This window comes from Trichophyton benhamiae (genome assembly GCF_000151125.1).
Source record: "Trichophyton benhamiae CBS 112371 chromosome Unknown contig00269.3, whole genome shotgun sequence".
Taxonomy (NCBI): Eukaryota; Fungi; Ascomycota; class Eurotiomycetes; order Onygenales; family Arthrodermataceae; genus Trichophyton; species Trichophyton benhamiae.
Window position 1 is genome coordinate 359,777 of NW_003315092.1, and position 18,000 is coordinate 377,776.

An 18,000-nucleotide genomic window follows, 5' to 3' on the forward strand; every position below is an offset into this window, starting at 1 on the left:
TTGGATCAGTTAAACTAAATACGTCGTCGTCCTTGGTCGATCTGCTGGCCTAGCGTTAACAGTGCTCTCTTTAAGTAACGGATGGACCTTTTCTTCCTTTTTTTTTTTTTTTTTTTTTTTTTTCTTCTTCTGTGCTCTTTCATCCCCAAAACTAAACATGGACCGTACCGAGAACCTGATGATACGCCACTAACAGTCGTATTTGCAATACAGAAAAAGCAAATATTCATGAGTTGAGCAGTATTCAAATCATTTGTCGAAACGAAAAAGGAAAAGAAAAAAAAAAGTGGAAAAGAAAGAAACACAAAAGCGAAAAAAACCGAGCAAACGGGGACTAAAATACGAGAATAATGTCACAGAAAGCGGATGATTGGCCTGCACACGCCCTTTTCCACGTGGAAATCAGCCAAAAAGGGAGACGAAGAAGAAAAGAACAAGAAAAAGAGACTTTGGCTGGTCCAATCTTCCCTTGCCCGTCCGCGCGGTTTACCTGACTGGCGGTACCTCTGCAAACTCAGCAGGCGAGACGAAGAGTCAAGCGAGAGAGCTAGTGGAAGGATGAGGATGAGCCTGAGGATGAGGCTACAAGGCAAAATGAGGATGTTATTAATAGGAAGAGGTCGGTTAAGGAGCATTGTCGACCATCCATTAATACGATGCGGATGATCAGACGGACTATCGGCTTGGAAGGTCGAAGCTCGAAGTTGATAGCTCAGAGCTCAGGAAACTTGTCTTCTCATGGAAGGTCGAGCAGCCTAGAAGCTGGAGATTATACATAATTCTCTCGTTTGACCCAAGGAAGCCTATGAAAATTGGAGCGGAAGATAGACTAGAAGACGCCTTATCTCCATCCGTCCGTCTTGGAGAGCCCAGCACGGACCGTCCACTGAGTTGAGGATGAGAACGGCTAAGACGGCGATGAGCAGCGCAACCTGCCTAAGCAAGTTAGAGTACGGAGATCCAGTTAAGACGGCCCTCAATCTGGCGACTGCTCAGGATAAACTCATCATTAGGCTGGACATCAGTACTCTAAGAAGTGGAATAATGGACCCCCAAGGAAGGTCGAGAAGAATCAGAGTGGATGCGGACAGCGTTAACACCCGTTACTTCAAGTCCAAGGACCGGCGATCTACGAACAGCCGCATCATAACCAAAGCAATGAACTTTGACAACCCATTCCGCACTGCCAATTATTAGGAACACCACGCAACTCCTGTGATAACCTGAGGAGACGAGTGATATATCTGTGTCCATCACGCCATCGCCGAGAAGCAATTTCCACCTTGTCAGCCACGTTTCGCCCGTTGGTGCGGATCAAAACAACTTTATTCTGCAGCAGGACGAGGATAAGCACCAGGACACATCAGACAAAGGTGTGTCATGTAGAGGCCTTTGGTTTGACATACCCGTGGTCAAGCCCTTGCACAGAATTTTACTGGAGGTAAAAGAGATGATTACACTTGCTTACTTTTTTACTCTATCCTTTTGTCTTTCTCATTCTACGCAGTGCCTCCTTCATAGTCTTTCGTTTTAACCCTTTTAATAATAGGTACAAGAGAGGGCTTTCCCCCTTATTCCAAGGGATATACTCCATTAACTCCCTAACCCCATGATATAATCTAACTAACCCTTATTCAACCCACTAGTTACGGGTGAGAAGGGAACCGCACTCAGTTCTCACAATGAGAGGTGTTTACATGTGTAGATATGCAAGTACGTGTTCCCGACATCTCACCGGGCCATCCGTGTGGAGAGGTAGCAATATTTACACGTGGAAATGATACGGACAGACGGGTTTTGTCCATCCAAGCCGCTTCATCGATGGATAATTTTCCTTACCTACATATATGAAGGGGAAGAAGTCGCTGGAGCCGCTGGAGCAGTTACATCATCAAGAAGCAGATCTGATGAGACGGGAGCCTGAACCCTGTTAACGTTGTATGCGGGATCGATATGCCGATAAGCCACTATCCCCGTCGAGGGTAGCAGTTGCAGCGAGCAGATGTTCGATGCAACGGCCACCAAGGTGCGCGCGCGTTTCAACAGGATGTTCGTCCGGGTTCGTCCTGTCTTGTGGGTGGGCGGTTATGGTTATGGTTAAGGAGATGGAGATGAATATGGAGATGGCTCAGGGTCAAGGATGGGGAACGCCGGTCAGGTAAGCAGCATGTAAGAAATATAGAGGGCCTGACTCTCTTACACTTCTCGTGCCTCAGGCCCTCCCTCGTTATTATGGATGCTCCAGGGATCACGCCGATCGGGGCAAGCACCATCGGCTTCCCCGGCGGCGGGCGGCTTCCAATTTTTCCCTCGGCTGCTTTTCTTGTCGCCCCCTGGATCATCACGTTACGAATTACCGCAAGTTCTCTCTCTCTAATCTTTTTACGTTTCCCAGCAGTCAGGACGGGGCCCCCGCCAGCTGGTTGGTCTCGTTTTCTTTTTAGGTCGTCTGTATGTTGGTTTATTTTATTTTTATTACTTGCGACGAACCCAAGCCAGCCAAATATAAAATACATCGTATTACGCCAGTGTAAGTTGTTGCAGCCCCTGTGTATTAATCGTATATTTACTTATTTGAGGGATAGGCAAAAGTATAGACATTTTTAGAAAACATTCTAGCCGCATTAGGGAAAACTGGGCATTTCTTTTGTTTGCGTGTACGGGCTGATACAAGGGGCCTTTGCTTTTGCCCAAACAGAGGAAGGGTAATGTTACCTGGGATGGCCGCATCGGGCGAGATGAGACGACTCTGCCCCCTTTGGGTCTGGTTCCTGACATCGGTACCCCCCTTTTTCACACACAATACAGGCTCCAGAAGGCCTCGGAGTCGCAAGTCTGAATACCCACTGATCCTCACTCTAACCCAACACTTCTTAGTCCATCTCGATAGGCAGAGCGAGAGCAACATGCTTGTTTAGTTAGTCTCCATCCTTCGCCGTTGAAATCCTGGCCAAGGAGTTGGGCGAAGGTGGTATTAAAATAGCATCACCTACTTACGTATATTCTCGCTGCTTCAAACGATGCCCTTCTGGTTGTCGTATTTTATACTCCGTGCTCCGTCGAGCCCATTTATTATCGAACACCCCAGCACGGAGGATTACCCCTAGTTGTCACTTAAGTAGTATTACTTGACAGGTACGGATTACTTGGAGGTCGGGTTAGATCATGTGCTTGACAGAGCCTGTTCCATCGCTCGTTATTAGCTCAAGAAGCAACAAGTAAGAGACTGAGCCTTGCCTGCGCTTCCGTTGACCTGATTCTGTCTCTGCCCAACCTTTTTTTTCTTTTATTGAATCTTCCCCCTTTCTCGTGGCTTCAGCCAACGTGCATATCTTATTTCTCCGCTGCCTTGTTCCCGCCTGTACATACATACATGTGAGCTATCTCATGACGAGAGGGAGATCAGCAAAGATGAAACACGCTGTTCGCGATCAGCGAGATCCCGACTTCCCCCGCCGATCAAAGCGTCGGCACGAAAAAAGGAGAATTACTCGAGTGCTGGTTGGCCACAGCGGCCCCTTTGATACACGCGGTGTCGCTCCACCAATTACGGGAAAAGGAAACTGCTTTTTTTATTTCATTGGCTGGACAAGTGTGGAACCCCCTGCAAGACAAGCTTTCCTGCCAAGGCCACGCTTGGACCCTCAGACCCCGATCTGGCCGCCCCGCGCGCCTCTGCCCCAGAGGTACTTCCGCGCTCGGCTAAAGTGTTACTGCGGCGGAAGTACCGCGCGCCTTCTGGCATCCCTGCTTCGACCTGCCGGATCGGGCACACGCCCTTCCAAGAGCCCTGAACCGCTGGACCAAGCGCAGCGTGAACCAGGGAACCAAGCGCCGTTGCGTCGGAGCACAATGCTGCAGTCAGAAGGTCAATGATGATAATCGTTGGCCTGTCCTGTTCAAACAGGGAAGCTGACCGTGGTCTTGTGGAAGATGTTGGTTTTTTGCCATGTCACTCACTCCTCTTTCACCTGATACAAGGGAAAAAAAAGCAATCGTCTTACACATCAACCTTCATACGTAATGCGCGGTGATCTTCCCACTTTTCACGTGGAGGGCAAAGCGCCATGAAACGTCGGCTGGTCCCTCCTGCAAGTCGATCACAGTGGGCACTGACCATGCTTCTTGTTTGCCTCCTGGCGTGAAGTATTCTGGACATCTCTTTCATACCTGACACACCTCTCCCGGGGAAGTACTCCGGTCTGCTGCAGGAAAAAGACGATTTAGTATTTAATTCCCGATCAATAGCCTTTGAAGCTTATTGATCACTTATCCGTCTCTCCCAACCAGCAAGCAGCACACCGTTTCTCTCCGTCTCTCTCGTGAGGGGCAGTGGCTGGTCTCACGTGTGGTATGCGACGATGTTTAATTAATTACGTACATGATTGTGTGAGGGGCAGTCAGGGAGACGAGCTGCCTCCATCGAAGCCTTGAGGCTGGGTCTGCTCTCTCGATCCAATTTAAAATATCCAGTCCGGCCTCGTATTGCCGAGGCGTCAGGGCGGGCGGCGGTCCCATAAGAATGTTTACACAGCAACTCTCTTTTCTTGGAATGCAGTTCAACGATGGTGCTCCATAGCCCCCGTACGCTCCGTGTAAAATATTACTTACCTAATTACTATCGGTAACGACTCCCAAGGTCAGTGGGTAGTGGATGGGCCAGGACGTTTACTTATGTCGATCAGGTGACCCACTGTCCCCGGGGCTTCTCGCGGTCCTGCTGCCAACATCGACGACGCCAACAACAACAACAACAACAATAATAACAACAGCTTCAGCTTCAGCTTCCAACCTCACAACCTCAAACCTCCAAGGCGACGGAACAGCCCTTGTGCGACGTCGTTTGACCCCTCCTAAACGTGCTGGCCGCTGATCTTGACGGAAAAGAGTTTAAGATGGCCGTCCGTGGCGTCCTTTCGTTGGAATAACAAGAAGGTTGGTCTTGTTTAACTTCTCCTCAACTTGTCTTTTCACGCCCACCTCCCACAAACCAGCCACAGCAAGAAAACAAACGAAGAGATGTTTCATACCCATCTCATCTCGACTCGGGTAAGCATCCAGAGAGGATGGATGGACTTGTGATTCGATCTCGATCTTACGCCCGAGAGAATAATGCTTCTTCTCCTCCTGTACGGAGTACCCTCCATCTCCCACTCACTCCGACCGACCCCCTTATATCACGGCATGTTATTACTGTCAAGAGCTGCCCGTCTATTGGTCATGCTCGGCTAACTAACCTGCTCGATACCCATCTGCCTTGGTCGAGAAAGGCGAAATGCTCAAATAATAATGCTCTGTGCCTCCTCCACCCCCTGAGACTTGAGTTCTCTCCCCTCGCAAGATATATTTAGAACATAGGCGAGAGATGGGAATCGAGAGCGAGGAGAGCGGCAAAAATGTTCCGTCCGAGAAAACGGGACGCCTCACGGGGTAGTTAGCTTAGCTTAGCTAGTTAGCTTGCTCAGAACTCATCATTGTTTGAGTACGGATCAAAAAGAGATGTGAAGACAAGGAGGGCAGGGAAAAAAACAAAGGAAAAACAGCCAAAAGCCTTTCTTCTCTGGCATGCCTTTTTGGCTTTTCCATACACACTTCTTTTCTTTTCTTTGCTTCCTCGTGCGTGCCGTCCGATGTGTGTGGCCATCGCGTAGATCTGCATCCTCCAGCAGAAGATCAACCCACCAATCCACGCTCACTCACCCATGCACACTTCCTCAGGTTGACGAAGGGCATCAAGGGCAAGGCGTGGGCATGGCATGACATGGGCTGATGCAGCCAGCGAGGCAAAAGAAGGTCATCGCGGTTCGCTAGAAACCAACCACTCACAGCACCCGGCCGGACATATCCCCAACCCCTCCATCGAACTCTCCATGGAACGGGTAAAGCATGTAAGTACAGATCGATCTAAGTACATATGTATACGTCCTCCTTGAGACCTTCTTTCAAACGATCTGTGCTCGACGTTTGAAGAGAAAGAAAGTCAAAAAAACAAACAAACAAGGGCGTATCTTCCCCATACGAACGAATCTGTCGTATCTATGTCGACCTGAGTGGATGGAGTACACTCCCTCCCTCCCTCCTCTTCCTCCTCCTCCTTTTTTTCTTTTCGAGGAGAGTCAACTTCTGCAACCCAAATTTAATTACATTTGCCTCGTATTTGGCTTTCGGCCAAATCTGGGAGCCCGTTGGGTGGTTTCTTTTTTTTTTCCCTTGCATGGGAAGACAAGAAAAGAAGATGCGAGAGAGCCTTAAACCGGGACAGGACTAGCAAGACTTTTCCCACGAGGCCAAACCCGCCTGCAGCATCCTGATCGGGGGAGGCAAGCAGGGTGAGGAAACAAGGTCAAGCAAAAGTGACAGCCACATCGACCTGTTTAACGTGGCTCCTGTGGTGTCTTTCGCTTGTGATGAACTCAAAACACACTACGCCGGGCTGCCTCGCTTGCTGCTCGTCAGTACCACCACTGCTACTGACTTGTTCAACTGCTCCGTACTCTTTATCGTATGACCATGAGGATGGCCATGCGATGTGATGTGATGTGACTGAGTACGGGATGTCCTGTGTCGCCTTCTCTGCTGCTCGTTTAAACGTCAGTCCACCTCCACAGATTTAGGCATAGTATACACATCCTAATCATTATCGAAACAGGGACAGGTGCCACAGGAGAAGAGGGGGAAAAAGAAAGATGATGAAAAGAAAGAAACGTTGTGAATGGCACGGATCATATTCCCACCAGCCGCCATTCCTCGAGGCACATATCAGGATGTCTCTGGCGAGCTCTGAGTGGTGAATTATGCCGCGTTTCCCCAAGCACTAAACCAAAGACAACAAGTCGAAGCGTCAACCAACTGTTCGTTTTTGGATGATGACTTTTTTCTTTTTCTTTTCTTTTTTTATATCTCACCCTCTCCATACACATGGTTGATCATCTTGAAAGTTATGATCTTTTCCCGATATCGGTTGTGTGAATATGCCTTGGATGTACGCTGCCGAGCACCAAAAAAGAGAACATGATGCTGAATATGGGCTTTTTCTGGCACAAGACAAGACTCACACGTCTGTCTCAACTTTCGACTATCATCCGTTTGAACCGAGAAAAGCAGAGTCCGAGGGCCGTACGGAGTGCTCGTGTGTAGATCGCACTCTCGGCTGAAAAAAAGATGGACAAAGACCCCTTCAACGATGGCGGCAAAATTCCTATCTTTTGTTCATTCATCAACATATCACTACGACATTGATGACACAGGTACCCAGTACATTATATACAAAATGGAACTGCGGAGATATCTTCCATATATTGTGAACGTTACAGCTGTCGTTCTCCATACTGCTCCGACCTGATGGACCCTGCTTGGAATCCCTCCCTCCCCCCATCGGGTGCGAAGACAAGAAAAGAAGATGGCGTCCGTCGAAGATCGCCTGGATGTGATTGAAATCACTAGTTTGAGCTCTCACTCGCTGGCAAGCACCTCGACCCTCCTTTTTTTTCTTTTTCTTTTCTTTTTTTTTTTTCCTTTTGTTCTCCCTCGAGGGAGCCCGGCCATAAGGAAGTGTGCATGTCCGTCCGGTTGATCAACCTGCGTCGTAATGCACTTGTACCGCGGATGGATTCCCCTTGGAGACGCAAAAAAGCAAAAAATACAGAACAGAAAAAGAAACGAAAGCCGAAAAAGGGTTTGCAAAATTGCTAAGAATAAACGCTGTTCCTTTTTTCACTTTATTTTAAACCCCCGGCGAGCCAGTAATTGCAATACGGGGGCGATGACAAGGTTTCCGCCGGCGTGTTATCGAGTTTATCCCTGACCCCATGGAGGAGACGAAGAGAAGGCAGAGAGAGAGGCAGAGAGAACGAGGACTATCATTCCTTTTTCTCGGTCAGCTCGTCCTTGATCCCTTGTACTGGAACCTTTAAGCCTTAAAGTCTTGGTTTAAACACCCACCCTTGCCCACCATGCCTTTTCGCCCCGAACACGTTTTTTTTACAGCCGCCTGGGTTTAAAGACTACTTCTATTCCTTCTAGCCCATCCTCTTTCTCTCTTCCTCTTCTTATATATAACACCTTCCTCCGCACCCCCCTGGACTCTTCCTTCCTTCCGTTATCTACACCTACTACTTGGACATACACCAAACATACAACAAACATAACAACCAGCCGGACTTCAACCTACCAACTCTCTCACGCACTCTCTCTCCTATACCCTTATACTGGCAGCCATGGATCTCGCACAGCTAGTCACCAACTATGCCCCTCCGTCACCTCGACGCACTTCATATTCTACTCAACAGTCACGGCGGCCGTGGGGAACTACTACCTCGTCAAACATCAAAGCAACTCCTTCTCCATACGCAACCGTCATGGAGCTACCACCTTCTCCAGAGGCCGAGCCCGTTGTGAGATACTCACTACCGCCTATCTCAACTCTCTTCCAGGACATCGAAAGCATATCTCCTCCTCAGTCAGCCAGTAAGTAGCCTATCTGTTAATGTCTGTCGTAGAACCATGGTCACTAACATAGAAATATAGAACGACCAAAGTTTGATGACTGGGAAGAGGAGAGAAAGTATAGAATGATACTTCCTCCAACTCCTCCACAGCGACCAGAGTCCAGCTTTGAGGAATCTCGACGCTCGCCCTCTGCTTCCAGCACCCCAACTTTGGTTGGGTCTTCCACCCTTACCAGCCCAGCTTCAGATGCTCCCGAGCGTCCAACTTCCAGAACAACTTATTCCAACCGCTCCTCCTTCTCAGAGACTCGTGAGGCTCGCTATCCATCACCAGCCAACTCAAACGTGGCTCGCTTTGCCTCCCCCGAACAAAAAGTCTCTTCGCCAGAGTTCTATCCTGCCAGCGTCCCAAGTTTCAAGCCAGTTCCAGCTGCACAGCCACAACCACAGCAACCTGCCCAGCACCACCACCATCAAATGATCAATATGGGAGAGATGACTGGAACTACCACCTGGCAACACCATCACTATTTCCCTCCATCAAACACTGCAGCCTACCCACTCAACCATGACAGATACATCTGCCGCACCTGCAATAAGGCCTTTTCTCGACCTTCCAGCCTCCGCATTCACTCTCACAGCCACACTGGCGAAAAGCCATTCCGTTGCCCTCGTCCAGGCTGTGGCAAGGCCTTCAGTGTACGCAGTAACATGAAGCGCCACGAGAGGGGTTGCCACAGTGGCCGTGCTGCCCAGCGCGGCCCCCACGTCGGTTGAAGCGGCGGTCTAGGGGTGGAAAAACGGGTAAAAACAACATTTGAGTAGATCTTCCATACATTCGTGAAGATCACGCATTACGCTTTTTGATTGAGATCATATTCCCTCTGGTAGGGTTGGACATCCAATCAATAGGCTTCTTCACACGGGAAAAGCTAAGCCGAACCATGAACTACAATTCATCTCGAGCATCCCATTTCCATCTGCACTATCAGCCTAAAGCTAGACAGGCCGTGCATATATCGCACATAGCCAAGGTCAGCTATGGCAGGTGAAGTCGATAGTCATCGACAAAGCCCGCGATAAGAGCATTGCATCATCTGGTGACGATAGAGGTCGCCGACGAGAAGTTTTCGGGGTTAAAATTGCTGAGCGAAGGCAAGAGGCGATATGAATTGTATCATAGAAATATATAAAGACTGATGAATGATATGACAATCTCATTTGTTATCTTCGACGCACCTTGATCGATCCTTTTGTAACCTATCTCAATCGTAACTAGGATATGGCGAGTGGCAAGCAAGGCCATTACGTATCTTGTGTGCCTGGGTACATCTGTGTGACACTCGGCTATCAATTGTAATCATCATGCATCCGTTTGCTCCAGCACAGCCATCTTCATAATTTGGCTCGCGGTACAGGGGACAAAGATGTAATTATTTTGTTTAGTCATCGCTGCCTCACGCTAACATTGGGCAACACTCAAAACCTTAACTAGTTTCCTTTTGGGCCTGCTAGGTAGTTCAAAAACCAACCTCGGATGATCTTCAAGTCCAAACGACCTCCAGACAAGATACCCTGGGCCAGCAAACAGCTTTCCAACACATCATGCAGTTTTCCACGTTGGATATGTATTCTTAGAGGTGCATCTCGAAGGCGCATCATTACCATTTTTGTTAACACGGAAGATACCAATTTTGCAAAATAGCTTTAAACATGTCAGAAATCACTCAAAGACGCACAGGGGCGGCAGGCGGTTCAACCGCTCCTGGCCACAAGACAAGTGCAGCCCAAGGACAGCCACAGCCGAAGAACGGTAGCGGTCATGCGTTCAAGGAGCTCGTCGCCCTGCTGACTTTGACAAAGATTGTTTTGGCTCGCCCTTTCGAGACAGCTCGATTGGTTTTCTTGCTCATCCATCAGTTTGCAAAACAGATCTCTGGATCGGCATTTCGGCCAAATCGCGATATAACAGACCAGTCTGGTAGAGTCATTTTGATTACAGGAGGTGAGCGAAAGTTACCACCGCTCTTCAGTTACACGGCCACTTATGCTTTATCTGCTGTAGGAAACACAGGCCTTGGAAAAGAAACGGTCCTGGAGCTAGCGAAACACCAACCTGCAAGGATATATATAGGTGCTCGAAATGAGCAAAAGGCCCGTAAAGCAATGGAGGATATCCAGTCACGGCTAGAACAGACAGTGGACATTCGATACCTACCCCTTGATCTGTCATCGTTTGAATCTATCCGGGAAGCAGCCAAATTATTTACCGGAGATTGTGAGCGTCTTGATACTCTCATCCTTAATGCCGGAGTGATGGGCTTGGACCCTTACCGGACCAAGGACGGATATGAGGTGCAGTTCGGTACAAACTACTTGGGCCATTTCCTCCTGACGTCACTATTGCTACCTACGCTCCGGAAGACAGCATCCCAGCCTGGTTCTGATGTTCGAGTTCTGTCCATCTCATCTGCAGCTTGGCAGATGGCACCATCCTCTCCATCGAGGCTGCTTTCACTCATGACTTCTACCGATGACCTGCTGGCAAGTAATAGATGGACTAGATACGGGATTTCAAAGGCTGGGAATATCCTGCTCGCATCGGAACTAGCAAGACGCTACCCGGAAATCACCAGTGTCTCGATTCATCCCGGTGTTATTTTGACAGCCTTGTACGAACAGGGGAGGGCATCCAGTATTGTACTTAAATATGGCCTCGCTTTACTTGTTCCATTCGCTTCTAGTGAGAAGGATGGGGCGAAGAACCATCTATGGGCCGCCGGGTGTGCTAGGAGCAAACTGCGCAATGGCGAGTACTACTCCCCCGTGGGGATCCCCGACTGGAAGAACGAGCTTGTACACGACAAGGACACCGCACGGCGTCTATGGGAGTGGTCGGAACAGCATATCACAGACAACTAGGTCGCAACTGCATATAACGCCATATGTGTGTATATATTTATTTATCCTCACCCGCAGCACCCAGATAGAAACATTATATATAGAGAGAGAAAGCTGATTTCCGTATTTGGAACTGAGTTAGGGCTAATCGCCCGGATAAACCCACCAACCGAATCCTGGCTTGGCGTTTATGTGCTCAACCATCGAAAAGGGCAAAAGCGAGCTTGACTTTTGTAGCCGACGTTTCGACCAGACGCCTGCAGGACGCAGATATCTACCATTCCACACGGTAAGTTGCTGCTCGCGATACTGAGTACCCTAATACGTGCGCAAAGAGACAACCCAGGGGGCGCCTCGCGGACTGCAAACAGCAGGCAAAACGAGCTCCCCGATTTTTCCGTTCCCCCCACAAATAACCCTGATTGGATGTGTGCAAGTGAAGCTAATTATTGAATATCAATCTGGACGTCCCTCGTCCTTTCGCGATTCTTTTACTCTACTCTAGATCTTTCACCCTCTTAACCTGTCCATCTCTCCCAGACGTTTTCAATCGTCTCGCTTACGCCTTTTCCGCATCCGTATACCTCGGTGGAATTCCCGGCCTTGGAAATTTTGAAGGAACATAGACTATAGGAAACAGAAGGGACGGGAGACAATATTCATCATGGATCTCGCAAAGTTACAGAAGATGCAGCAGAGTGTGCGAATTGGTATGATCCTTTTATCCTTCTTCCTTGCCCGCTGCTTTGCTGTTTCTTAGTGCCAAGTACCAACATTGGAGCTGTTTTGGTCTGTGCTGGGAGGCTGGCAAGCCTATATCTTTGTCCCGCTGTTTGGACCATGGTTTAATATACAAGATTTCAGTGTTCCCTCGCTAACATGACTATCAATTGCTTCTAGGGTATGTTTACTCCCTTCTTTTTCGGTTATCAGACCTATTCGACACCCCCGCCACTATCAAACTCCCTCTGCCGGCTAGAACTTGAAGTGGCAAGGAGAACATATTATTTATTTATTTTCTGGCATACATCAGCGGATTGAAAACTAGCGACAATATGAATTGGTATGACTGACGACATATACGATACGTGCAGTGGAAAGGGAACTCCCCGCCGCAAGATGAAGAAGGTCCACAAGTCCTCCGGAACCGATGACAAGAAGCTCCAGACCGCTTTGAAGAAGATGAACGTCCAGCCAATCCAGGCGATTGAGGAGGTCAACATGTTCAAGGAGGACGGCAACGTCATCCACTTTGCTGCTCCCAAAGGTAAACTCACTAAATACTTTTGCATCATCCTTTCTATAGACACGCTAACAACTGATGAAACACAACAATAGTTCACGCTTCCGTTCCCAGCAACACCTTTGCCATCTACGGTAACGGTGAAGAGAAGGAACTCACTGAATTGGTTCCTGGTATCCTGAACCAGCTTGGACCTGACTCCCTTGCCTCCCTTCGCAAGCTTGCTGAGAGCTACCAGAGCATGCAGAAGAAGGAGGAGGGCAAGAAAGATGATGAGGATGATGACGATATCCCAGATCTAGTTGAGGGTGAGAACTTTGACAGCAAAGTTGAATAAATGATATACCTTGAAGGATAAATTAAAAAAACTATCTGACCCCAACAAACAATTCAAGCTGGTTGCGCTTAAACGTGAACTAACAACACCCATTATCTTACTTCTACATGAAATCATGATCAATTACTTCTGATTCACTTGGATGTTACAAAAATGATAATGATGTAGAATTCCTTTATGTTCTCCGTATTTATGTGTATCAAGTATCGTCGTACACGGTTAATTTCACCATGTTAACACTGGATATTTAAAATTTGTAAAGACCATGTTCTGATCAAAACTTTCATACTGCTCTGAATAGTGTTTATGGGAGAGAAAATAGTTGCCGATGTTCCGGGTCCTGCCAGACTGGCAACTGTATACACCGGCGGTGTGTATCAGCCAAAACTCTAGGCTTGCTTTTCTTCCCGTACCTCGAGGCAGAATATCTTGGCCCGCATGGCTATTCTGGTGGAATATTTGCCTTTGCAATTAGCAAACAGAAACTCTCAGCTTGAGTTTCATCCGGAGAATTAGCGGACAACTAGTAGGCGTAATAACGGATAGATAGGCTATTGTGGTCTGGAGGATCGCACCAGCAGCCATGCATGTTGCTTAACTGGCCAGTAAAACAATAGTCAAAAGTAAAATCAAGGTGGTATTTTATCCTGACTGTGTATCTGGCGGTGCTGGCACGGTTTCCCTAGGTAAACGAGACTTTGGTCGATCAGCGAGTTTGACACTCTTCTGGACGCCTTGGGGGAAGCGCTTCTGTGTGCCACAGAATCCACATTTAATGACCCGAGTGTCAGCCCAGGGTTTCTTCATTCCTCGACTTTTGTTCTCTATTGTATCTGAACACGTCACCCCCGGTCTCAACAATGAATCACATCTTTTGCATATGGATCGCTTTGTCTCGCGGTTTAGTCTTATTTGTGATTTCTGAGATACGCCACGGAGTTGGTTTCCGTATTGTCGGGAGATATAAGAAAATGGTTTCTTTTCACAGCTAACTCCAGGATTCAGGATCTCCTTTGAAATCTCTTGCTCGGAGACGGAGGTGGTATCATAGTTTACCTGGCTCTTGTTGCCATCCTTGCTAGATTTGGGTGAGGTAGCATTTTGCAAATAGTCGGCAGCCTTGCATAGATAAGCTACTCTTGCATGAAGGTGAGCTTGCGCCCGACTACCTGATCCTTTCTGGGTCTTTTGTGCCTTCTTAGCCATGCTGCTTGCGGACGTTCACTTGATATCAAAGAATCCAATAATTGACTGGTTGAATCTAGACGTTTCCTTTCATTGCTTCCCCAAGCTCAAAAAAAAAGAGGCGAGGTAGTGAATTAATGACTAAGCAAACTCGATCACATGATCGGAATAATGATTCTCCGAGGAGTCCCAAAGAGGCAACGCCCATTTTCAACTTTCGCGCTTTCAACTTCCAACGAAACTTCAGCTTTTTGTTCTATCACCATCATCATCAACAACCACCTTGAAAGGGCCCTCTCGAATACAAGAACAGCTCACACTCATCGAGTAGCCCAGTTTGAAACCTAGTTGCTCATTTCCTGCCTAGTATATCTCTGGGAGAAGCCTTGTCCATTATCATCTCCCCCCTCTTGACTCAGAAATCACCAGAATCTCACACCATGGCCACCGAAGAAGATCTTATCGACTACTCCGATGAGGAACTCCAGACCACTGATGCTGCCGCTGCGCCAGCTGCGCCAGCTGCCAACGGTGATGCGTCTAAGAAGGGCGATCTGACTGTAGGCGGAGCGGGCGCCGACAAGAAGGGCAGTTATGTCGGTATCCATTCGACCGGTTTCCGTGATTTCTACCTCAAGGCAGAACTTCTACGCGCGATCACCGATTGCGGCTTCGAACATCCATCGGAGGGTTAGTTAACACATTTCTCCCACGTCCTTCCTGTTGAAACCCAGCCAAATATCCGCCCATTCCCGCTTTGGAATCAAGAGAATATGGCCGATACGAGCTTGCAGGCGGCACGAGGGAAAAGCAATCCATGAGGACACATTATTTTCAAGAAGAAAAGAAAATTATCTGTGGAAACACATTTCTTTTCGCGCAAAGGATACAGGCCTCTGTGCCTCATTTTGCGGCGTTCGACCCCAGAGTAGGATCGAACTAATGCCACTTTTGCCGCTTCTGGTCTTCCTAGGCCTTTACTGGCGCAAGGGGAACGTAACATTGACCCGTCGCGAAACCAGCAAGCATGGGAACCTTGTATTCATCGAGATGTTCTCTACCCTGAAGATACCTCCTCGTGCCGCCCTGCAGATAAGCCTATATGTTGCATGTATTTTGCGCTCTTCCGAGTATCACATATATCAGCTGTTGGATTTCCCTCCTTTTCGCGCGGAAAAAGGGGTTATTCTCTTCTTTTGTCGCTCTGGAACCAGCTGGAATGGGCGGATATCTTTTTCATCCTGCGTTTTCTTGAAACTGGATCGAACCAATCTAACATGTCTGCCACGTACCCCATACAGTCCAGCAAGTCTGCATCCCAACAGCTATCCTTAATGTCGACGTTCTCTGTCAAGCCAAGTCTGGTCTCGGAAAGACAGCTGTTTTTGCCTTGACCACTCTCCACCAGCTTGAGCCAGTTCCTGGAACTTGCTCTATCCTGGTCATGTGCCCTACTCGAGAGTTGGCTTATCAAATCAAGGACGAATATGCCAGATTCAGCAAATACATGCCAGACGTGAAGACTGCAGTGTTTTATGGAGGCACCCCGATCCAGAAGGACATTGAAATCCTTTCTTCCAAGGATACCCATCCCAACATCATTGTTGGTACTCCAGGCCGATTGAATGCCCTTTTGCGGGACAAGAAGCTATCCCTCCGCAATATCAAATCATTTGTCTTGGACGAGTGTGACAAAATGCTCGACCAGAAGGGTTAGTTCTATCTTATATCAGTACCATATACTTGGCTATACTAAACTAACACATTTAATTCAGACATGCGCGCTGATGTTCAAGAGATTTTCCGCTCTACTCCTGCTGATAAGCAGGTGATGATGTTCAGTGCCACTCTTGCCCAGGAGATCCGTCCTATTTGCAAGAAGTTCATGCGAAACCCTCTCGAGGTGTATGTTGATGATGATACCAAACTCACTTTGCATGGTCTTCAACAATACTACATCAAACTCAGTGAAGCAGAGAAGAACCGCAAGCTCAATGAGCTCCTTGACAACCTTGAGTTCAACCAAGTCATCATCTTCGTTAAGAGTACCGTCCGTGCGACAGAGCTTGACAAGCTCCTGAGGGAGTGTAACTTCCCAAGTATTGCTGTTCACTCCGGTGTTTCCCAGGAAGAGCGGTATGATAGAGTCTCTTCCTTCACTCTTATGAAAGAATCATGCAACTAACGATCAACTCAGCATTAAACGATACCGCGAGTTCAAAGAGTTCAACAAGCGTATTTGCGTGGCAACTGACGTTTTCGGTCGTGGTATCGACATTGAGCGAATCAACTTGGCCATCAATTACGACATGCCAATTGACGCCGACTCGTACCTTCACAGAGTGGGCCGTGCTGGCCGATTCGGTACCAAGGGCCTGTCCATCTCCTTCGTCAGTGACGAAGAGAACATGCAGGTACTGAAGGATATTGAGAAGCGCTTCGAGGTCGCACTTCCGTAAGTCTAACTTAATCATCACAAAGTTCATTACATCCCTTCTCACACATATATCTAGGGAATATCCTGAGGAAGGCGTCGATGCCAGTACCTACATGGCATAGTTGATTTATGCTTCTAAAAGGCGTTCATCGAACGATCCAATCCTGAGGTATATTTGTTCTCAAAATGATCCGGGGTCTCGTATCTGGCGCGTTAGGTATTCACTTTTCTGAGAACTCAGTGATTTCCTTTTTCTCTTTTTTATGTTATTAAATTGGCCATTCATCTATATTTTCGACCCCTGGCACTGTTTTCATTGAACTACCCTCTGAGTAAACCTCTTGCTGTGCAATCGCTGGTGGAACAGAACCTCCTTACACCAAGTCAAAACACAGAGGAAAAGTTTGCAGTGTTCTCCAACTTCTATGATGTAATTTTTGTACTGCTCTTTAGCTTCAAAACAAGGGAAAAGGAAGTCTTCGGATGAAAACACTGACTTTTTATTATCTTCTATCTCTGGACTGACACAAGAGTTGTTCCAGGCATTTATGCTGCTCCAAGCGTGTCGGTCTGAAGTTGGCAACCAAATTAATGACAAGATGCATGTAATCCCCACGCCCTAGCAGCTACATGGGCGGTCGTCTAACATACTTGCAGTAAGGACATTCATTCTAGAAGGTCATATTTTTCATCTGAATGAGCCATCAAATCTTGAATCTGCTTGATATACCATGTTCTACTCCTCGCACAAACGCAATGTTGATCATTCAGACAGGATGGCCTGTGCCCAAGACGCTTGTTTCACCTTGTCCGCGTCTCACAAGTGTCACGATAACACATCTAACTCTGGTCTGACAGCAAGGCCTAAGATGTTACAATGGTGGATTCCCGGTGTCAGACGGCCCCGGAGAAGGGTCTCATACACAAGCAACCGTGGTAAGAGAACTTAAGCGGGTATATTTCAAGTCATTCAGCGGGAGTTCCATGTTAAGTAGATTATGGATGGACAATTTCGAGAAGAGCCGAAAATCGAAGGTCAATAATGGTCCCGGCTACAGGGGTATGTACCAAGCAGACGACAAGCTCTGCCTTGGTTCCGCGGCTGAACTCAACCCGGCAATGGGGATGGGATCTCAGCTGAATCCAGGCTCGAGCTGAACATTTTGTCTGATAGATCCAGTAGCGTGGGGTCAAGGTAGTCGACGCTGGTGTCTCTCATTGGAAACATGAGTTGCATGGGCTTGCCAGGTATCAAGCGCCTGGTATCCAATAGGTAGGCCAAAAGGCGACCAGTCATCTACCAGGGTACGGACTATGCCATAGGTCTGATCTAGACAGCTTAATTGCGGTGATTACGGGTTAGCTGAGAGAATAGCAATTGATTTCGATATCTGTTGACCTTAATCTTTGTTGTCATCAATTTTGTAAATCGGATGGACTTCGGCACACG

The 18,000-nt window shown here is 47.9% G+C and overlaps 6 protein-coding genes across 6 annotated transcripts; 4 read left to right on the forward strand and 2 right to left on the reverse strand.

The window, feature by feature from the left end:
- Nucleotides 1–4,890: 4,890 nt before the first annotated feature.
- On the reverse strand, nucleotides 4,891–5,252 carry ARB_01803 (uncharacterized protein; the record flags this gene model as incomplete). The annotated part of the gene is made up of 2 exons (XM_003012001.1): nucleotides 4,891–5,127; nucleotides 5,238–5,252. 2 exons carry the CDS (start codon nucleotides 5,250–5,252, stop codon nucleotides 4,891–4,893), a joined length of 252 nt encoding a protein of 83 aa, XP_003012047.1.
- Nucleotides 5,253–8,216: 2,964 nt separating this feature from the next.
- ARB_01804 (C2H2 finger domain protein, putative) lies at nucleotides 8,217–9,224 on the forward strand (the record flags this gene model as incomplete). The annotated part of the gene is made up of 2 exons (XM_003012002.1): nucleotides 8,217–8,466; nucleotides 8,527–9,224. 2 exons carry the CDS (start codon nucleotides 8,217–8,219, stop codon nucleotides 9,222–9,224), a joined length of 948 nt encoding a protein of 315 aa, XP_003012048.1.
- A 936-nt stretch (nucleotides 9,225–10,160) lies between these two features.
- ARB_01805 (oxidoreductase, short-chain dehydrogenase/reductase family) lies at nucleotides 10,161–11,369 on the forward strand (the record flags this gene model as incomplete). Its single annotated transcript, XM_003012003.1, has 1 exon — nucleotides 10,161–11,369. The coding sequence occupies one exon, from the start codon at nucleotides 10,161–10,163 to the stop codon at nucleotides 11,367–11,369; it is 1,209 nt and encodes a 402-aa protein (XP_003012049.1).
- A 1,044-nt stretch (nucleotides 11,370–12,413) lies between these two features.
- Nucleotides 12,414–12,928, forward strand: ARB_01806 (uncharacterized protein; the record flags this gene model as incomplete). The annotated part of the gene is made up of 2 exons (XM_003012004.1): nucleotides 12,414–12,615; nucleotides 12,687–12,928. 2 exons carry the CDS (start codon nucleotides 12,414–12,416, stop codon nucleotides 12,926–12,928), a joined length of 444 nt encoding a protein of 147 aa, XP_003012050.1.
- A 642-nt stretch (nucleotides 12,929–13,570) lies between these two features.
- Nucleotides 13,571–14,134, reverse strand: ARB_01807 (uncharacterized protein; the record flags this gene model as incomplete). Its single annotated transcript, XM_003012005.1, has 1 exon — nucleotides 13,571–14,134. The coding sequence occupies one exon, from the start codon at nucleotides 14,132–14,134 to the stop codon at nucleotides 13,571–13,573; it is 564 nt and encodes a 187-aa protein (XP_003012051.1).
- Nucleotides 14,135–14,284: 150 nt separating this feature from the next.
- On the forward strand, nucleotides 14,285–16,672 carry ARB_01808 (uncharacterized protein; the record flags this gene model as incomplete). Its single annotated transcript, XM_003012006.1, has 7 exons — nucleotides 14,285–14,448; nucleotides 14,481–14,803; nucleotides 14,925–15,224; nucleotides 15,415–15,825; nucleotides 15,889–16,249; nucleotides 16,311–16,568; nucleotides 16,627–16,672. 7 exons carry the CDS (start codon nucleotides 14,285–14,287, stop codon nucleotides 16,670–16,672), a joined length of 1,863 nt encoding a protein of 620 aa, XP_003012052.1.
- Nucleotides 16,673–18,000: the final 1,328 nt, after the last annotated feature.